At 35.8% G+C, this 22,967-nt stretch overlaps 2 protein-coding genes across 5 annotated transcripts in view; one reads left to right on the forward strand and one right to left on the reverse strand.

Annotated features, from left to right (window-relative positions):
- NANS (N-acetylneuraminic acid synthase) overlaps positions 1–21,643 on the reverse strand; it is a 36,363-nt gene extending 14,720 nt beyond the window's left edge. For all 3 annotated transcript variants that reach the window (XM_069815758.1, XM_069815749.1, XM_069815739.1), the window contains exon 1: positions 20,846–21,643. The gene's annotated coding sequence lies outside the window, so the exon portion shown is untranslated. The remainder of the gene's footprint in view (positions 1–20,845) is intronic.
- Positions 1–22,967, forward strand: part of LOC138692626 (transforming acidic coiled-coil-containing protein 2-like) — a 302,133-nt gene that overhangs the window by 1,767 nt on the left and 277,399 nt on the right. For both annotated transcript variants that reach the window (XM_069815690.1, XM_069815681.1), the window contains exon 2: positions 6,198–6,385. In XM_069815690.1, the coding sequence (XP_069671791.1) occupies positions 6,200–6,385 (186 nt within the window). In that variant the 5' untranslated portion in view covers positions 6,198–6,199. The remainder of the gene's footprint in view (positions 1–6,197; positions 6,386–22,967) is intronic.

Raw genomic sequence — 22,967 nt, forward strand, 5'->3', positions numbered from 1 at the left:
AAGAAGATTTTGTAGAATTAGTAGATGCTGTTGAATGCATAGAAAATAATTTATGTGAAGCATCTTCACTTTGTCCTTCAAATTTCCCCGATTATGGAGTATCAGATGAAGATATGTCATTAATATTGGAAAATATAGATGATAGAGCCTTTGAAAATGCTGTACAGAAAATGTAAAAGGTAGGTATTTAGGAGATTGATTTCCTAGTTGAACTACTATTTATATATAACATATAAGTATCAAATCTGATTCAGATGTGCATCGTCACTGAAAGATACCTATACGACTCATGTTTCGCTGGTGGAGAGAGGGTCTTCATTACTATGCAGCTTGTTGGTTGTTGCGTAGCTTAAAAGTGACGCATTATTATCACAGTCTAGTATATACAGTCACGAAGCTTGAGTTGTGAAGGTACTAGGAACAATAGACTGTGCCAGTACTATTTTGCATTGTCTGTGATGAGGTGATAGTAGCGATCCTAGTAGTTAGCAACTATCTATGGATGCATATTCTCTACGTATTGAGCTTCGTAACTATATACGAGACTGTGTTGTTATTATTATTATTATTATTATTATTATTATTATTATTATTATTATTATTGACGACCTATAAGCGTATACATTTTTCATTTGAGCTGTTGTCACATACTGTACAATGCAAGAGTTTAAATTAGGCCTATATAAATACACAGAGTGAGCCACATCTAAATTATCAGCATTCTTACCAAGCTATGAGTTTGCTTTTTGAATAATGTCCCGGCAAAGGATAAAATACGTGAGTTTCCAGTGACATAATTCTGCTGGCGCTTTACATTGTTAGGTCTCTCATTTGTTTGAACTTGAGGTGGGGTGTGACAATGTTTTGCCGTCACAGCTCCAGTATAAACACTGTGATAATAGCGATTTTTTTTCACAGTGTGATTTTTGTTTTCTGATGGTTTTTGGTGATTGTGAATGTTGTAACGTCCTGGCATTCACAGAGTCATTCATTAAAGATGATGGCAAGCAATACATGCCACTTTCCAACAGTAATGTCATCAGTCGTAATGTAGAAATTTGTTACTGCAAGTTCCAGATTGTCTGGGTTCTTCAAGTTATTTTTCAATTCGTGGTAATTTTACAGAACTGTGAAGTATAACTGTTCTTTGCAAGGGGAATGTAGTATATCGGAATAAAACTGGAATGAATCCGAACATTACAATAAAGAGGAACAGTACAGCCCATAATGTACCGAACACAAATCTTCGTTTTTGAGACCCAAACCATTACTTCTAACTGGTGATCAGTGATGTGTTCGGTCTTTTCTTTCACATATTCCATAACATTCGATTATTTGAAATTTTATAGAAATCAGTAATGAGTGTTAAATTCTTCTAAATTAATGGTATTTAGCAATGTAAACTACATAAATTAGCAATATATTTAATCAAAGCTTTTCAGTGTTTCACATCTCTAGCCATGTCTTGTATAAACAATAGTGATTAGCGTGGCAAGTATTCTAAAAACCATCGCCTGCTTGAATGCACCCATAGATTCGATGACTGCCTGCTCATTTAGTGGTCAAACATGTAACATGAATAGAGAAAAATTGTCACTTGATGGCAGCTCCTAACAGCCAGTGAAGTCACTTGTGGATATAGGTCCTATACTTTATGTTTCCTACAGTGCGATCGAAAAGTCCCTCCGCAGTTCCCCCAGTCCATCATATCATATGCTTAGCAGCCAGTGCTGCCACTTGAATTCTCTGCCTAGTGGATTCTTTTCCTGCCACAGGCTACGCAAGCACTGCTGAGAGACTTTTCGATCACACTGTATGATGTGATTAAAATATTACTGTGTTTCGTGACTCAAATAGTTTATTCTTCCTTTTCGTTAATCCATTATATTATTTTCCCTTGAAAGAACAAGAAAACTTTTTCTGTGTGGAACTTCCCTACATTATTAAGTAGAGGTTTCACGAATTTATCCACAACAGTTTCTGACACAACATGTCGACACAAGTTCCTGATGGTTATTATTCCTAACACACTTCAACATGTCACAATGGTACAAAGTAGAACAACGTTTTCTTTTTCATAGTTTGGAGCAGACATAGGATGAACATAGTATATTTGATTTGTCGAAGAAAAAGAAGAAGAAGAAGAAGTATGCAAGTTTTTGGGATGTTTTTCAAATGCTACACAACAACTGAAAAAGTGTGTTAAATTATTAAATAAGTAGCGAGAAATAGGTTCCATTGCCTGTAAAAAGAAACTCTTACAACTTCATTAGATACATTTGAACGAGGAAAAATGCGTTGTTGTACTGTAACTATTACAGTTACGGTAAGACAACTCACTAATGGAGATTGAAAATGCAAAATGCCAGCAGAATTGTGTTGCAGACTTAGTGCAAGGAATAAAAAGAAAACACACCCAATGTCATGTGTGGTGGGAAAACTCATTGTGTTGCCTGTTGAAAAATCTCATGGCTCAATGAGAATGTAGTTAACTTACTGCCCATGCCTCACTTCCTGAGCTGTTTCTTTGCGGGGTGAGACGCAGAGGGGGGTAGTAGGAGGTGCTGGGTATCGCATGTGCCTACTACCCTACGTTCAACACATCGGCCTTTTCAGGATTACTTTTGTCAGCTACGGAGCAAGATCAGCCATGGACAAGCGAATGTATAGGCTATCCCCTCACAAAACAGATTATGTCCTCATCAATTACTGTAACTAAACACTAATACCAGTGGTAGACTACAGTCTCTACTCGAGATTATCGACCTAATCGCGATTATGATTGTCATGTGTACACATCCGTAAACTCTTTCTTCAATGGCAATGTTTCTCAAACTTTTTCCACCGCGAAACCCCTTTTAATCTAAAGTGTGATTGCGGAATCCTTGTAATATTTTATTAGTATTTAATAATTAACAGACAAGTGAAAGCTAGTATCTCAATAATTCTGTTCAGTGGGACGAATGTATTTGCTTTTTAAGCCTGCAATCTGGTTTTATGGCGGAAAGTTGTAGTCTCATTTCAGCTGTACTTCTGTGTTTTGTCTTTTCGATATTTTTTCTTTTAGTGAACACATACGCAGAGAATCCAGTGATGAAAGTGATAAGTATTGTGGATATTTTCCGTTTTAGATGTTCATTAAACATATTATTATTATTATTATTATTATTATCATCATCATCATCATCATCAACATCGGTGGTTTCATGTTATTATTGATTCATATTTTCGTAACATTTATAATTATATTTTTATAGTATCCACAAAGTATAAAATAACCACCGGAGCAGCCCAGTCGGCTAAGGCACTTGGCTATCGATCCTGAGTTGCGCTCGAGCGCGGGTTCGATTCCCACTTGGGCTGATTATCTGGTTAGATTTTTTCCCCGAGGTTTTCCCCAACTGTAAGGCGAATGTCAGGTAATCTTTGGTGAATTCCCGATCTTATCTCGCCAAATACTATTTCGCTATCATCAATTCCATCGATGCAAAATAACCTAGTAGTTTATACAATGTCGTTAAATAACCAAGTAAAAAAGTATAAAATAAAATTTAAAATCACATAGGGCTCACGGAACATACTTTGAGAAATGCTGCTCTATGGTAATTCAGCAGTTGTCCAGACTCAACGAAGAATGGCCTAGTGTGTACATAACATTTTAGGAAATCGCCTTCAGAGATAATAGCGGTAGTGGTAACCACGATTAGTGTCTCCAGTATTATAAACAGTAAAGACCCCTGCAATAGCATAGGCTAATGTTTTCAGAACATGTAATATGCTGCCGTGCCGCCATGCTGCAGCTGACATGCCAGTCCGAGCAGACTTAAGAGGCGTGGCTATAAGCACTAGGGAGCTCTCGGCTCAGGACGTGAGACACGGGCAGTAGGTTTGATTCACTCTCTATTTATGAGACTTGTATGGAAAATAATAGTGATTTGAATATTTCTAATGAGCAAGAGTTTTGAATAGCTTTGTGCCTGTACAGTCCATTAAAAGTGAGTGGGAAGCCATGTAGATTTATCACTTTGTAAGCTATGTTCATGTGATTAATTTGTCGTTATGAAATAGCCTATTTGTTGAAATGAAGGATCTGCCAGTTATAGTAGTAAATAAGTTTTGACTACTTTTGACTTATTTTATGTCCATAAGCATAGGGATGGTTTGAAGGTCCTTTTTGCGCTATTTGACATCTCTAGGAGTGTAACTAATGACGTGGAATACAGTAGAACTTGGTTATAACGACATCCAAGGGACCTTAAAAATTATGTTATAAACGAGTGTTGTAGTAACCGAGATTCACATTATCAACCTAGTGAGGTGGAAAATGAAAAATAACAAACTTAATTAGACTTATTTTCGATTTATGTATTGACGTTTAAGCCTACAATGAACATAATAAAATACGCGTAGGCCTACAATTATAAATACAGTATTCTGTATTAAAACAGTTTTTTCAGTACTCACCAAACTACTTTACTTAGAAGTGAAGTAGTCAGTCATTTTACTCTGTTGTCTTCTACTTGTCCAATACACACTTTCTAGGGCTAAATTACGTTCTATGTTCATAATTTCAGTTGCAATTTCACTGCTCCCTGCCCTAGCTTCATAGAACATGTTCATAATTCTAATGACTTCTAAAGCGTCACTCACTTCTTTTAGTGGCATACTGCTTTAAAATGCGTGCACTTAGTGAAAACTTCCTGCCGAAACTGATCTAATACCGCATGAATTCGGGCAGGTTACAATGGGGTGGGGAATCCGCCTGCATTTCAGAGGTCTATGACAGAAGGAGACTGTAAAGAATTTGTTAGGGTCAGATTTCAACAAAATATTTCTTGAAATACTTTGGTTCTTAGAAAATCTTATTCCAAACTGAGGTTGAAAATGACGTTATATGCGAGGTAGACGCATATGCGCTTGTCGTATTAAGCAAGGTAGGAAAGCATATGTCTTATGGGGAATTAGTTGGGACCACAGAATATTTGACGTTATAGGCGAGGTGTCGCACAAAACGAGGTCGCTATAACCAAGTTCTACTGTATTTGGTAGTACTCTTATGTTACATATATTCTCGAAGCTTGGACCATGAAAGTGACCTGTACCGTAAAACGGGGTGACTTGATACGTTTTGTAGGTTGATGTTTCGTTCCAAAACATCTACAAAATGTATCAAGTCCCTTCAGTTTATCAAGTCACTTCGTTTTATATGCTGGGGACTTGGTACATATTGTAGGTTGATGTTTCAAAACGAAACATCAACCTTATTTCGAAACGAAACATCAACCTACAAAATGTATCAAGTCCCCCCCCCCCCAACATATCAAGTCACCTCATTTTATGGTACTGTTTAAAAAAAGGAACAAACGATTAGGGAAAACACGGGAATTTTACTGGAAGCAAGTAAAGATATAGGTTTGGAAGTAAATCTCGAAAAGACAAAGTATATGATTATGTCTCATGACCAGAATATTGTACGAAATGGAAATTTATCTTTTGAAGAGGTGGAGAAGTTCAAATATCTGGGATCAACAGTAACAAATATAAATGATACTCGGGAGGAAATTAAACACAGAATAAATATGGGAAATGCCTGTTATTATTCGGTTGAGAAACTTTTATCATACAGTCTGCTGTCAAAAAATCTGAAAGTTAGAATTTATAAAACAGTTATATTACTGGTTGTTCTGTATGGTTGTGAAACTTGGACTCTCACTTTGAGAGAGGAACAGAGACTACGGGTGTTTGAGAATAAGATTCTTAGGAAAATATTTGGGGCTAAGAGGGATGAAGTTACAGGAGAATGGGGAAAGTTACACAACACAGAACTGCACGCATTGTATTCTTCACCTGACATAATTAGGAACATTAAATCCAGACGTTCGAGATGGGCAGGGCATGTAGCACGTATGGGCGAATCCAGAAATGCATATAGAGTGTTAGTTGGGAGGTCGGAGGGAAAAAGACCTTTAGGGAGGCCGAGACGTAGATGGGAAGATAATATTAAAATGGATTTAAGGGAGGTGGGATATGATGATAGAGAATGGATTAATTTTGCTCAGGATAGGGACCAATGGCGGGCTTATGTGAGGGTGGCAATGAACCTCCGGGTTCCTTAAAAGCTAGTAAGTAAGTAAGTTAAAAAAAAGGAGCTGATGATTGAGGGCTAGATTAATTTTTGGTTTTTTATTACTTAACAGTGATGTCTGCTACTGAGAAGCCTTTATTTTATGGTGATGAGGAAAATGCTGTTCCGTTGTCTAAGGAGCAGAATCCTAAACTATCAGCTTCATCTGGTGGTTACAAGCAACCATCTCCAAACCAACAGCGAGCTGTCTTGCAGGACCTCAGCCTCAATACAATAAGACAGCCTATTCAGCCTGATAAGGTACTGTACTTCAAATTTACTGTAGAAATTGCCAAATGATAAGTTTTAGAGTCCACCATTGATAACTACATCACTATCACCCACGTGAGAAGAGAGGGGAATCAGAAAAGTGGAGGAGTTAGCAGAGACTTCTATGACGTCAGCAATGGAAATCTTGAAGATTTAGGTTAGCAGGTGGGAAAAAATGATGAGTCCAGGAAAGAAGATAGTGGGGGGAAAGGAGAATATGTATATAATCTAAGGAAATAGTGTATCAGTGGGGAAAATAAATAGCAGAGGTATCTGTATAGTGAAAAGATGGAGATGAGTGAATGAGTAATAATAATAATAATAATAATAATAACAGATCACTGTGTTTTAAAGAAGGATTAATGTATATGATAAGGAATCAAAGAGTATGGCAATACAAATTAGGAAGTCATAAATGAAGAAGGAAAGAAATAGAGGATAGGAAAATTTTAAAATTATAATCACAGATATGTTTTCTCAAGTAGATATACGGAATTTTTTATAAATGCAGTATTCTAAAATTAAAGTTTTTAAATACAAATTAAGTCAGTGTTCCTGTAGAGTGTATTTTAAGTATTGTTATACGAGGGGAGTTCCACTCGCTGTCCACTCACGTAATGACAGCAGTTAGGGAAATGCGCTGTAGTTAGCAGGAATTACACTCCTCTGTATCGTGCTGCCACTTGTGGACAGACCAATGTACTACGTGCTTGCAACTGTAGGAAATGCCTGTTATTATTCGGTTGAGAAGCTTTTGTCATCAAGTCTGCTGTCTCAAAAGATCTTAAAGTTACAATTTATAAAACAGTTATACATTACAGGTTCTGTATGGTTGTGAAACTTAGACTCTCACTTTGAGAGAGGAACAGAGATTAAGGGTGTTTGAGAATAAGGTTCTTAGGGAAATACTTGAGGATAAGAGGAATGAAGTTACAGGAGAATGGAGAAAGTTACATAATGCAGAACTGCACGCATTGTATTCGTCACCTGACATAGTTAGGAACATTAAATCCAGATGTTTGAGATGAGCAGGGCATGTATAATCTTTTCGCTGTAAGAAAAATCCTAATATAAACAATAGCAGTGACTGAAGAGAGGGTTCATTGGCCACTGTTTGGCGCCATAGATTCTCAGTACGTGTTCCCGCCTACTGTTGTACATTCTGTTTCATGTTAAACATTTCCTGTTACTCGCCAAATAGGCCTAACCTCACTACTATGCATTCATTTGCTTAGGAAACATTTACTTTATAATTACTGTAATTAAAACTCACATAACTTATTATATACATTTAAGACTATTTGTTTTTCTCCGCTTTTGAGAGGGTTTCTACTCTTATGTTTAATAACCAAACACACGGAGGATGCAGAAGCCATACTTCAGTACCAGGTGCTTACGTGAACAACTACGAGCTCAAGTGACGCCAGCTTGTTACAAAAACAGATTACTTCGGTATTACTGTTTGTATTCATCCGTGTTCATAGTACATAACAAAATATAAAAGTAGCTTTTCTTTTACATATCATTTTACATATGAGTGAAGTTAAATGTTTCATTATTTAACAACTAGAATTCAATTTTTTATTTTCAAATAATACAAGATGATAGTTTCCAAATATGGACTATATTTTCCTGCGTCGTGTGTTTCGACTGTGAGCCAATCACAGGTATGACAGCCACGTGTTTGTGTTTACATTAGGATTTTTCTTACAGCGAAAACAGTATAGCACGTATGGGCAAATTCAGATATGCATATAGAGTGTTAGTTGGGAGACTGGAGGGGAAAAGACTTTTGGGGAGGCTGAGATGTAGGTGGGAGGATAATATTAAAATGGATTTGAGGGAGGTGGGATGTGATGATAAAGAGTGGATTAATCTTGCACAGGATAGGGACCGATGGCGGGCTTATGTGAGGGTGGCAATGAACCTGCGGGTTCCTTAAAAGCCATTTGTAAGTAAGTAAATAAATAAGTGAAAAAGAAGAGACAAGTAAAGATTAATCCAGTGCATGCGTTCGGTCACTATATGTCAAATGTCAATGTATAACGTTTATAAATAGTGTAAGAAGGGATTGCTGGCCCGAATACAGAAATGTAAAGGGCCAGCAGGACGGAATATGTTGAGTGAAAAAAAAAATATATATATATATATTGGAGAATTCCCACGGTAACTTTGAACAGTGCCGTTACATTTAGCACCAGATTTAAGTAAATACACAATCTTGCCAACATAAGAACACGATGTTGGTGTGTGGCGTCATTGGAGGGAGAAATTTGTTTTTCTCTCTCTACCTCCTTCGTTCTGAACATTACTGAGAGACAGCACCACTGTTAGCTACAAGATATATTTGCACAAATGTATTGAAGTAGATTACGTGACTTAGATGAGAGTCTCAAGACAAAACAGTTTTGCTATATTTCTTTTTTTTATTAAATGTTAAGCACAGGAACGCCATTTCGTAATTTTATTTAAGAAACAAACCAAACAAATTATCTTTGCATCAAAAACAGATGCACCAAATTATCGTATTTTATAATTGTTTGAATGCAACAGAAGCCAGAAGTCCTGCACTTGACTAATGCAGTGAATTATTTAAGAATATAGTCGCGAATTTTACTACCACCATTTTGATTGTGTTTTGTTTGGCACGGCTCGGTACGGCCTGGTGACTAGTGGCCAGCGAGTAACGTCGACTATCGACATTGCTCTGCCATGGGTATTATCTAGTTGTTCCATATATATATCAATGACATCACCGAGTTGCAAAATCTCCCACTTTGGTTCACTGTAATAAGAGTAATAGTAGAGGCGTCATATGAAAGATGAAAAGATCAAATGAAAGACCAGTACAATTGGAAAAAAGGTCATTATATCATGTGAGATAGCGATGTCAAGGTTTGTGACTAGGTTAGAGAGGGTTTGATGATGAGAGGTTACTTCTTATATGACAGGCTCAGGTCTGTGACTGATAGTCCTGAAGTTTGTGAGAAATAGCCTTGAACTTGAAAAATGTAATAGTCCAGAGGTCGGTAACATACAGTCCACAAGGTCTTTGATTGATGCATAGCTCTAAGGTCTGGGACACATAGCCTTGAGGTGTGTGACAAGGTTAGAGTGGGTTAGTTGAGAGGATAGGAAGCCGAGAAAAGTCGTGTAGTTCCATAATATCTTCTGCTTGTGTTGATAGCACTGGAAAATTGGTATCATAGTGTAGATGTTTTGTAGTAGTAACATAGAAATCAATTTGTTGTTGTTTTCTAATGCCAGGCGTTGGACAATAAAGTCATTTGACCTCTTGCACTCCAATATTTTTCAAAGATATTATCATGGCCAGCCACTGAAGCACAGATTTTGAGGGGTTCCGAATCCATTTCTTGGTTTGAGTTGCGCAATGGGCAGTTAGGGGACTGATATATTCCAATTCTATGCAGGTGTTTGGCCAAACAGTCATGGCCAGTTGCCAATCTAAATGCAGCTACAGACGATTTTCGTGGTAAATCGGGAATTAACTGTGGATTTTGATGCAGAGAGTTCTATTTTTTCCCTTGAGATTGTGTTATCAAATTTTGTTTGTTGAAGTCTAAGTATGTAGATTTAATAAATCTCTTCACAGAGTAATACGTAGATTTAGTAACAGGTCTGTAAGTAGCAGTGCTGCCCTTCTTTGCTAAAGCATACGCATTCTCGTTTCCCAGGATTCCACAATGGGATGATATCCATTGGAATACAATTCTTTTATTGAGTGATATTAATTGAGAGAGCATTTTAGTTATTTCTGCTGTTTGAGATGAAGGTGTGTGTCTAGAGACTATTGATAGAATAGCTGCTTTGGAGTCTGACAATATAACTGCATTTTTAAATTTACTGATGTGGCATAGAAGATTCCTGAGACTTTCACTTATTGCAATGATTTCTCCATCAAAACTTGTTGTTCCATACCCAAGAGATCTATAAAGTGAGAAGAGACAGCACATAACACCTGCACCGGCACCTTGTTCTCTGGAGATCAAGGATCCGTCAGTGTATAAATGAAGCCAGTTTTGTGGAGGGTACCTAATATTAATTGTCTCTAAAGACAATTGTTTTAGTATTTCAGTGTTTACTTCTGATTTTAGTATTTCTTCTGTTAAATTTAGATTATATTCTATATTTAATAGAGTTAAAGGGTTTGGTTTAATTTGTGGGTTTTCTTTTAAATTTGGGATATTGATTTTCTGTTTTAATTCTTGAACAATGGATATGAAACTTTTTTGAGTTTTCAAACTACAGAGAGGACTGTATGAATGCCAATTGTTTCCTGGTAATTTAATAAGTTTTTCATATCACTTTGTATTTTATATAAAAGAAGGGCACAATATTTAGGGCGAGCTGTGTGTTCATAGATTTCATATCGTATGTGTTTAATTTTCTACTTTATCCCAGTGATTTTAGGCGTGCTACAAAATGGTGTACCTCAACTTGTAATTTAAGAGTTTTAGTGAAGTTTTTCCTACAAGAGTGTTCCAGTTACACAGTTCTAGATCAGTTACAATTGGAGCCTAGATTTATATGCAAGTTGCCAATTATATATATATAATGTTTTGAAACATAAGCTGAAGTAATGTTTTAAAAATTATGCTTTGGTTGACGATTTTACCCAGTTCTAATTGTACATAAAAATGCATATTTCTATGGAATAATACTTAGCACCAGGGTTGGTTCACTTAACCATGGCAGTTCAACCCAACATTTTTTATACTTTTTCCTTTTTTTTAATTATTCATCTATGTAAGTCCACCTGTTACTAACATTTAACAACCCTTTTATTGGGCCAACAACATTTGTTTGGATTTAAACTTTTTTTTTTTACTTGTAACACTTTATCAGCAGTTGTTCATTGTTAGACCAGTATCCAGTCGGTCTTACTAATAAAAACTCTATATATATATATATATATATATATATATATACTTTTAACTGTCTTATACTTATACAATGAGTAGCTCGTTTATTAGTCGTGTGTAAATTCCTTACTAATAATCACTACATACGTCATGTATAACAGTATGACTGTTACATAGCTACGTCATAGTTTCGTCATTACTTCATTATGAAAGGTAATAGAATATCTGAGGTTCTCTATTGCATCCGGTAGAGCGCTCTAGTGTGCCGTGTCAAGTATCGATAGTACAACTGGCTCTGATCGATTACTATGCTATATTTTGGTCAAAGAGTACAAGCTTCAGCAATATTATTCTAACTATTCTATGCTCTTTGGTTTGTTCTTCTGTGGCTGCAACGTAACCATCATAAAATGACAGTCGATATGAACAGCTGTTAGACGGGCGGCCATTTTTTCGCTATATACAACGCTTAAAGAAGGGGTTTCTTGTATATAACTACTGCAAAGCAATTCCCATTGTATAGTTACAGACTGTTTATACATCCATCGCTTATGCATGGTTTATTAGTAACGTTTTCTGTCTCAACTCTGCATAAGTCTCGTATAAAAACTATACATGGTTTATTAGTAAGACCGAGTGTCAATTGCTTCTTTATGATGGTTCAAGGAAGTACTGACATTTCTTGTGATAAAGATGAGTCAGTTATGTCACGTCTTGGTCTGGTACAGACCGAAAGTTAGATCCAGTTTGCAGTTCGAAAATATTAAAAAAATGATTAAGAAGATTTTAGAAAGAGTTAGTGGGCCAACTGTAAAAAATGTGGACATGAAATTGAAGATCAAATGACAAGAATGAAGAAAAAGTTATACAGTGAATTTGAAGTAACACCAGGTAAGTTGTGAACATCAGTATATTTTTACATTTACGTATAATGGTGTCTTAGATGAATATGTTAACAGAATAGGAAATAAATTTGCTGTTACAGAACTCAGTTTGAATATAATTTCTTATGTAAATTCACTTATCTAGAAAAATCGGAGATTCTGTACAAAATGGGCACAAAGTGTTTTTGGATGAAAAAACTGTTCAAAAACCATGATTTCTTAGTAGCATTAAAAATGAAATTTAAATTAAATCCGTGGCACATTAGCGCATGAAGAGTCGAGACTGACCAGTCCCACACCCGCATGCCTCACAGAGGTGAACGATCATCCAACCAGAATGGAGGTATCGTGTGGTTAGCACGATCACACCAGCCATTAGAACTGGTTTCTGTAGCCAGATTTCGCTACCTATTGTAGCTCCTCAAATTCATCACGATGCTGGGTGGGCGCTGGTCCCATACACTGGCCAAAATTTCATGAGAAAATTCCTTCCCCATGATGACTCGAACCAGCATGCATTCCATAATGCGAATATTTGGTATGATGCCTTACACAGCACTGGGACTTCAGTAACATGATGTTTAAAATATGGGGATTTATAAAGCATGAAGATATTTTTGTTTTATTTATTAGAATACGTGGGGAAATGGAAAAAGTGAAGATGGAATATAACCTAAAGTCACTTAGCTATTTTCATCTAATCCATTCAACAGTCTGAAGTCATCCATTACTTAGCTATTGGCACATGTGTCCATGTCATACAGAATACCCAGAAAAAGAAAAAGAGTAAAATTAATATTTTTATTTATAATCATGTTGTTCAAAGCCATTGATTAATACAAATTTTCAGATTTTCATGATACTGAAAATGGATAATGATTTCTCTCTTTTTTTTTAATCAGGTATGTTGCAAGCAGTTCATCTTCAACAGGATCAACACTGAACTTATATGACAGCTGTTGGATCAGCCAATTCCTGGGTTGCTTCAAGAACAGTAGAAAATGTTCTCTTGAAATTAAGCAAGATGCAAAATTGACAGTAATCTAAAAGCAACGTTTGTTTAGATAAGACATCTATTTTACTAGGAACTTTCCTGCTATAGAAAATAATCTGGATCATGAAGTTGCACATTTTATCTTCCTCCAGATTACTGTTCTACCAGGAGAGGAATAAGTGGTACACTGTTAAATTGAATTTTTGAAGAAGAAAAATCAAAACGTGTGATATACTGGTAGTTGAAAATGAAACTGTGTGTAGAATTTGATGGATGGTCAAATGTTCACAATGAGCCAGTTGTGTGTGTAACTATAGCGATTAGAACATGTGATATTTATTTAATAGACATAGTTGATATCACGATAATTCACACATTGCTGATTATCTGGCTGAAGTGACGACCAACAGCATTAACAATTGCGAGGCAGAAAAAGAAATTGTTAAGTGGGGTCTGTTGTTACAGATAATGCAGAAAATGTGAATAAAATGTGCCAAAACTTAGAGAATAAGAAGAATTTTGATGTTATTACATATGGTTGTCCTACCCATTCTAAATCATCTGAGTAGTATCTTCAGGTGGCAGATATTATAATCATGTGGTCAGTGTTGTAAAGTACTTCAGGAATAATGATTTTGCCAATACCTCTTTGCATCAGACTCGATCTTTTAAACTAGTCATTCCTAGTAATTTTAGATGGAATAATAGTTTGTGGTCTATCTCCAATACTATATAGTATGTACAATTAACCTGATATATTGATTGTACAGAAAGTACGTGAAAAAAATGGTGAAGTGATTTGTAAAAGTATTCAACAAGTCTCTAATATTTTGAAAACAAACGTTGAAAATATGCTATTGATACACCCATTTCATTAACATTGGACAAAGCACCGCAGAACAACTGCACCATGTCAGGATAGTTACTGTATGGGATGACAATGGAAGCTGTTACTGATTAGACATCTAGGAAGAAGAAGAAGGAAAAGAAGAGGTGGCCTGGCCGTATCTCTGTACATTTTTGTGCTTGTCTTCTACATAAAAAAATTGAAGAAATGGATCTTATTACAGAATAATAAAAAAATACTGCTTTGAATTTTGTAAGAGGACACAAACCAGAAACTTCTCTATTGGCAGTAATTTTAAAATTAGACTCTAAAACAGTGGCCGGCAGATGCTGCAGTTATGACATAAGAGCCAGTCAGGCCTCAAGAGCTTGGAAGAGCGAGCAGTTGAGTCGTATTACTGTTATCACGCACCAGCTCAGTGGCGTCAGTGCAGCAATGATACGACAGTTCTTGGAGATAAATTGATGGAATCGCATTCCTGTATTTTGCTAGGGAATAACTACTCTGCGGTCATGATGGCAACATTCTTGGCAAATTCTCCGTCATTAAAAGAACGCATGTTCTTTGCAATGGCTAGTGAAATCCTATATCTTAAGCCTTAAGCTTACCATTGATTCACTGACAGTGTGTTCCCTAGCTTCACTTAATTTATCTTTCAATTGCTGCACTAGTACTTGTCGATAATCATTTGTGTGGCATAGAGAATAATGGCATTGTATATTGAATTTCTTTACATGCTGAAACAGCTTGCCACAAATCAAACACTTCGCCATTCCTCCATACTCCATAACACAGTTTGATCTCGACAAAGCATTTAACTTGGGCACGGTAGTAACACAAAGTGATGGTGAGTTTCAAAAGTTAAAATTACTTTGCATACTACTCACCAAGTTAGGGCCTATATAGTTCAATCTGTATATTGTGTAGGAAAATGTCTGTTAAAAACACTTGAACTATTTTCAAGTTTCCGAGTAGACAAGTGTTGTAGTACTGCTTAAATTATTTATTTCTATATTTGTATATTTATAGCAGTTTCGGAGCCTCATTTACATAATGCGAACGCTTCTGCAGCTGGCTGTATTATGAATTTCATATTATTATAAGTATATTAAATTTGATTACAAACCAAAATATTTTGTTACATTGATTTATCACGGATGTACAGTTTTGTTTTCGTACAAATGTATTGTAATTGTGCTGTTCCCATACTACCTCAGACGAATGGATCGCGCTCTGTCATTGCATAGGCGCCGTACCACCACTGTTCAGTTGAACCTTCTCTCCTCGCTGTGCTCAGTATGCAGAGATTGCCGAGCAAAGAGCGTGGCGGCTCCGTGGTATGACGTCACAGAGCACGGAACATGCTGGTCACTGCTCTAAAACACCACAATTCCAAGACCTCTTTGCTGTAGAGGTGACAGAAGGAATGGCAGCATATAAGTTGTAGAAGAGTCATAAAAATCGGTTAATTAAATTTAATGAGAAAATATTCTTACATTGGTAGCATACTGCATTGGACGTTCTGTCTTGGGCAGGACAGTTTTGTCTCAGACCGTTCGACATTCGTTCGATGTAGCATGCTGCAGCCTCATAAGCATGGTCCCAGACAAAACTGCCCTGTCTGAGACAGAATGTCTGCTGCAGTATGACAACCTTATTAAACAGTTGTTTGCAGCTAAGCCTTCCCCCATGTGGCTTGTCTTGCCTTTTTCGAGAACTCAACCTGGGAGAGATCCCTGCACTATGGTTTACTTGGTCCATATATATATATATATATATATATATATATATATATATTATATCTGTGTGTGTGTGCAATGATTGACAGTCTGACAGGTGGCCTGGATTGCATTCGTGAAACCGATGTTGACAGGTAGGCCATCCTGCCTCAAACCAGATCCTGTCCTCAGAGCAGACTTGTATCTGGGACCCAGACCCTTCCTGTATCAGTATCAGAAACCCATACTAATCCCCAACCTTCATCCCAGCCTATTTTTAACTGTTGCAGATATAAGTAAGGGGAAGATGGAGTGTGTTCGTGGAATGATAGAAGGAAATGGACGTACTTCGAGAAAAACCGTTTGCAAGTCTGTTTTTTTTTTACCAAAAATTCCATCATGACCTGGCAAGGGATCGAACCTGAGTCGCCTGGAAGACCAGTATGTTGGTGCTCGAGCCACAAACTTCCTCCACTAGTGTTGAGCACATATTTTCAGCATAGTTCATATTATATGAGTACATTCGGTACATAGATTTTTCCACTTGGTATGCTCAATAATGAAACTATTTTGATTGATATTTAATTGAAATACTGTCAATACGGCTCGGATTTTTAGGTGCTAAAAATCTGGAAAATATGCGACAAAAACGGAAAAATATTTTGTTTCAGTTATTTTATGTGAATATAAACATATGCAGTACTCTAAATTATGCTGTCTCTCCAACTGCTGAAAAATTACAGTACACAATGAGATTCATCCTCAAGTTGTCCATCACAAATGACTGATGATTATCGCGGAACACTGCCTTGTACTGGGAAAAAGAGCGCCCTGGCCATTGAGAAACAACATGTACTATCTAGAGACATGTTTATGATTGGAAATGAAAACAGACGCAGCTGATGTTTATGAAATTATAATTGCTTCCTGAATCAGCGTTATGATAACTTACAAGGCATCCCTAAATGACATATCAATGTTTGTGTGTGTTAGTTACAATACAATTTTTTTAGCGTGAGCTCTTATCGCATGTGGTGAGAGAGCAGACTGCAGTTCCACAGGTTCACAGATAAACACTTCCGAGAAACAGTTGCCAACTGCCACATCTAAGCAACTATACTGAACATTTGGATGATGATTAATCTGAAATGGGGCTTTTGACGAAAATTTAATTTTTATGTGAAATAAATTTTAAAATATATGCTCAGGTGACCTTGTCCGAAATTTAAAACACAATTACGAGTTTCTATTGCAGTGCAAAAAAAATATTTACCTAAGAATCCTAGCCCTAACTATCAATTTCAGTCGCATAATGTGGGACAGGCTTGATAGGCTTAGTCTATATTATACAAAAAATTAGCGATTAGCGGTGGAACTTTGATACTTTGGTGTAAATACTGGATGGACAGATTATGAGTTTCCTGGTCTACACGCAGCACTACATGTGCTGCATAGCCTGTACTCATGGCCGTATGGCAACATGAGTCTGCACTGTACCAAACTACAAGCTTCAATACTGGAGGCACTGGCTGATATTACAAAAACAAGCATTTAAAAAGACATGTACTCATCTGTGTTACTCAAGGTGTGTTGGAACTGATTTCCATCATATGCCAAACATTTCTGGCATCTACCTAGAGAAATTTTTTAGATGATGCCCCATGTCATGGAGAGCTTCCTCACTGACCTTTGTGCATCATTATATTCTCTTATCTCGAACACTTCCTGTTTCCCGAAATTTGTTAACTAATTTATATGAATTGCAACATTATTTGGAATGCGATCATCAGGGAAATTTTATTGGAATAATTTCCTGACAGCATGAGCTGATCTGTATGTACATACAAATGGTAAATAAACATTCGTTGTGGAGTAGAATATGTTGGCCTATTATTAGCTATACCTCTCTTAGCAAACTACTGTTTAGTTCAGACTGATGACTCATTCCCGTGCTCCCTGCTGTGTTTAGACTACCTGACCACTCGTGAGCAGGATACTCATCTGTTCACCCTGTACATATTCTATTACAATTACTTTTTAGCAATTAATAGCCTATATAAGGGCTATTCCATATGAAATCGATCAGTAAAAAACCTCGCATTTTTTTATACTCTAATTTTTTCCCTACTTATACAAGGTGCTGAGGGGAGCGCATTTTCAAAAATATACTATCGAAAGTCAAACGGTTTTCGTATTATTGAGCGACAAATTTAGCGTATTTTATAAAAACAAGCCTCTTTCAGCGCTCAGAACTCTGGAACCATTTACTGTAGAACATTGAACGAGAGCTTATTTTGAAGCTGACATTTGGTGTTTATGTTAAGAAGTAATCCTTATTTTTATTGTACGGAGAGAGACAGATAATCTGATTTTACTTGCTTTTAGGCTTTTTGGCCATTTGTAAAAATTAAAAAAAAAATTGAGAAAAAACCTTGCATTATTAAGAGGGATTCGGCATTATTTGCTTAGTGGTACGGCAATAAGTTTCGAGGGTATTAAATAGATTATTGTCACATGCCTGGACTTGAACGGCGCAGTACCACATACACTGGCCGAGAGCTGAAGATAAGCAAGCGTTGGGCGTCATTTTACTCCTGTGTTTATGAAAACTTGTGATAAAGCTAGCACAGCCATGCGCTGCTAGACAACACATCGCGTGTTTGTCTCTTGGCCTTGCTTGTTTCGGCTAGCTCCCGTCTCACAACCAGCTGGTTACTTCACGCGCGTACTATTTATTTTCTTTATTTGATATTTTCAATACTTTATCAACATTGCACCAGTAAAAAATATGTTTATTTGTACTTTCAATGCGGAATCTAAGTATATATTTTTAAAATATTTTTTCCTAGCCAAAGGTGTCTTAATGAGGAAAAATCTAAATTTCTCCATTTCCATAAAAAGTAAGAAAATCTGTTTGTGTCAATATAAACTTTAATTTCTCAGCATAAAAATAAACCATGATTTTGATCATTGGGTGGAAGGGTTTCGGAGCTACAACAGTTTAAAGTTGCTAATTTTATGAAAATACGATAAATTTAAATATTTTAAATTTAAACACTATGAAGTTCTGATGCCTCAAACTTTGCACAAAGCATTGTATCACAGTTCTCTACATACAAAAAAAATTTCATTGTATTTAGAAATTGTAAGGTCAGTTTTCTCTATATTTCGGTAGATTTGAGATGGAATAGCTCATAAAGAGTTTAAAAAGTGCCCTTTATGTTGTCTTTCATTGTCTTCAATAATTATAACATATCTTTACAATTACCTCGCACCTTTATTGGTGTAATGAAGTGCTTATGATTTCCAAACCATAGGTCCTGCTTCAAATCTGAAACTATATTTATAAAGCTTGATCTTTTTCACATATTTTTATAAATACTATGTCTAGATCCCTATTTAATATTAAGGAACTATGCACTCTTAACTGGACTTACATATTATATTTTCTGTACTAAGTAATAAATAATTATTAAAATATTGTAATTAATGTAAATAAGTGTTGTATACTGGTATCATCTTTATTTTCTGATGATTTTACGTAAAGAGTTACATTTAATAAGCCTTTAGTATTTGAGTTATTAGAAGTTTAAGCAGTTTTAAATTTTTAGTTTCGTAATTCTTTCACCTGATTCTGTCACACGGATTTCTCTTATGACCCTTCGATATAAATGCATTTATGTCCACAAAAAAAAAAATGGGGGAGAAGAAATGCGTACAGGTATGACTACTTTTTAGGTACTTTATCTGCAATTTCAAATAAGTAGGCCCTATAAATATTTTGGTGGGTTAGATTAGGAGATAGAGGAGATATGTACAAAATATCATTTTTTTAAATATGAAACACTGACTGTATTTAGTTCATATAAGTACATAATAACTAAGAGAAAGAAAAAAGAAAAGAGAAGAAACAATTTGATATGTTTTTAATGACATTTTATTTGCAATATATACCTAGTTGAAAGCTCTGATAAAAGTCATATTTCAAGAAATCAACAAGGTTTTAATTTAATTTTAATTTTGCTTTATTTAACGACGCTCGCAACTGCCGAGGTTATATCAGTGTCACTGGTGTGCTGGAATTTTGTCCCGCAGGAGTTATTTCACATGCCAGTAAATCTGACTGACATGAGCCTGTCGCATTTAAACACACTTAAATGCCATAGACCTGAGCTGGGATCGAACCTGCAACCTCGGCCATGGAAGGCCAACACTCTACCGAGTGCACCACCCAGGTCGACTCAACGAATTAATGTCTTAATGCTTGTTTTATGTTTTAAGCAGTGATCTTGAGCCATGCTGACCACATAACGACGCAGTTACGTTATTTGTGAATGCATAATATTGGTTCATAAATCTCACAACAGTGAAGACAAAATTGACTAGAAGATCCAATCTTTGAAGGAAGGTAGTGATGGTGATGGTTATATTATATTCTAAACTTCGTACACAATTAAAATGTAGTCTCTGGTCTTTGTGTGGGTATACTAAATAGTATTCGATTTGGATCATATTTGCAGTGCAGTTATTAAAAAAAATCTAAATACAATGTATGATACTTGAAAATAAAGTGTACAGATATCCATATTTTAAAGAATCAAAACTTCCTTGATGTTTCACTTCAATTTGATTCTATACGATACTTGTACCATGTACCGGTACCGAGGAACGTTTGAACTGACTGGAAAAGTCGGGGATTAACCCATGAAATTACACATGCTGGGTTTTTTTTAAAGAGCTAATCCTACATAATTTGTTTATACTGTATTTAAACCAATCAAAAATACATAGTCAAATATTTTTGTAAATTATTATACTTTGAAATCATTTCTCATAATCCTGCGTTTGTTTCAGTATCAAACATATTTTGGGGTACTATGTAAATTATCGTATACATTGACTTTCAGTGCAGATCGTATTTCAGAAACTTGGATGTAGATCTGTGAGCATTTAAAACATAATTTTATTACTAGAAGGTCTCAATACGATATGTATTGGATTGCAAACTTCTAGTGTCAAAATTATAATTACTCAACCTCTCCCCTTCCTTCAGAGATAACAAATACAGAACGTACATCAGTACAAGACATCAAGACATGCAGACTAAAAGCCAATTTATCCCTACCCTTGTCACGTCACAATATGCCGTATCTCTAAATAGATCAGACAGTATCAAAATATATTGTATACTGTATGTGTATGGTGTTTAAGGTGGAAAAAAAAAAAACATTTATATACAGTACAGTTCGTTTGCGATATCTTGCGAATGTTTTACACCACTTTAAGGTTTCGGAGGGATATTGCACTGACAAACATACAAGAATTTAATGTCCGATGAAAATACATCATGGCACATTTTTCATGTATCAGTACTGTCTTTAAAAGCATTTATTTACATCACGATAAAAATCTTTCTGCTATAAACAGCATTGCACAACTTCGGCGCGTGTATATTGCGGATGACTCGGTTTGGTAGTGTTTTTTTTCTCGTGTAGTTCAACGGATTTCCACGCATGCTCATGCAATAATGGCGTGCATGTTTGCGCTACGATGACATGGCGGCAGTAGATTGTCTATTTCGTTGGGGCGTTGCATTTGAAATACTTATCGTGGCTTTTCCGTAATTTATACTCCCAGAATATATGTTCGAGAATTATGATACATTCCACTTTTCATGTAGAGAACAAGTGAGATAACATAGACCGAATGAAGTTCATTTTGCGATTAGGTTTGTAGTCTTTCGTATTTACTCACATTTTCCCGAGTATTTTACATATTATTGTCACTAGAATGTTGGAGTCGCGTTTTTAGCGTAATGATCCGTGTGTTTAATTGACTTGGTGTGTGAAGGGGCTGTCAGCTGGAAACTTCTTCAAGATTTGTGAAACAGGTGTGCAGATCTTGGTTCATTACCAACCTACGCGGTGAGTGACACATTAATGTAGGTCATACTGATAATTCTTGCAGTACAAATGTAAGCCCATTTTATTGTATTTATTCAGTTTGTGTGGAAGTGTCATATTTCATATTATGTATGACTTCATCTTAGAAATCATTAATTTCGAGCCGTTTAAAAGCATGATTGCTACTACTATGTAGGTAAGGTTACGTTGATTTTCAAAATGTAGGTTATTAATTTGTTATGACAGGTCATAAGGTCAGCTTTTGAATTAACCCTAAGTTGTTATTGATAGGCCTACACCGTAGAAGTGAACTTATCCAACCGAAGATAAAATGTTTGCCTTCTACCGGATTTTTAAATGAAATTCCATACCTAGGGCCTACATGAAATATTTTATTGCATGAAAAAGAAACTTAAATAGCTTACTAGAGTACAGACGTCTCCTAGTAAATTACCGTAATCTCTTATGAATATTGATTTCGACTTATTGGCAGTCTTTCATAGAAACATTCATGAAATATCAATGACTCATCTAGCACAATGACGATCTATTAACATCGCTGTTTAGATAGTAAGGAACCGTTTAGGTCCTGCTTAGTTTTCTGGAAGTAATTGCTGAATATTATGTTGTTTGAGGCTAGGAATTTTAAAACATTTGTATACATAAAAATGTTTTTAAACCATTATTTAAACAACTCATTTGGTGTACTGCTCATTCTTGCAACCGTAATTACCGTTTTAATTCAGATTGTTCCAGTGGTACTTTATAAACACCTCAGGAATAAGTGAATGACTTCATCAATATAATTAGGCACTTTCAATAGTCGGAATAAATAGGTATAAGCCTACACATAAATCTGTTGATAATACGTAGTATAAATATAGAGAAGATGAATATAGATGCACTTTTTGTGTGTAGGCAACTAGAATAGTCTAAATTTGTTAAAAGTATAAAGTACATTGGCCTACATAAGAATAAACGACCGAATTGCCGGTATGTTAACAGGGATGAGTAGGCTGTAAGCTTGCTTGGACTTCTAAAAGTTTTCCAGATTGCATTTAGATTAAAAATATGTTTAAATGGTTTTTTTAATTGTGTGTGTTGTTGCGAAATTATAGTTCTACTGTGTGTGGCGAATTATGGTAATGCAGTGAAACTTCTGATAAATAGGTCTACTTGTATGAGTGATTTTATATGATAATAATACTATGGAGACTGCATTCTGTTTTGACGAACTGTATTTATTTGTTCATTTTTGCAAGCAAATAATTTGCACCATCGGTTTTGACAGAATAGAACCCAAGTTTTCATAAGTGGTAGGCTAATGTATTGTTTTGTTTCTCA

The sequence above is a fragment of the Periplaneta americana genome, chromosome 2 (genome assembly GCF_040183065.1).
Source record: "Periplaneta americana isolate PAMFEO1 chromosome 2, P.americana_PAMFEO1_priV1, whole genome shotgun sequence".
Lineage (NCBI taxonomy): Eukaryota > Metazoa > Arthropoda > Insecta > Blattodea > Blattidae > Periplaneta > Periplaneta americana.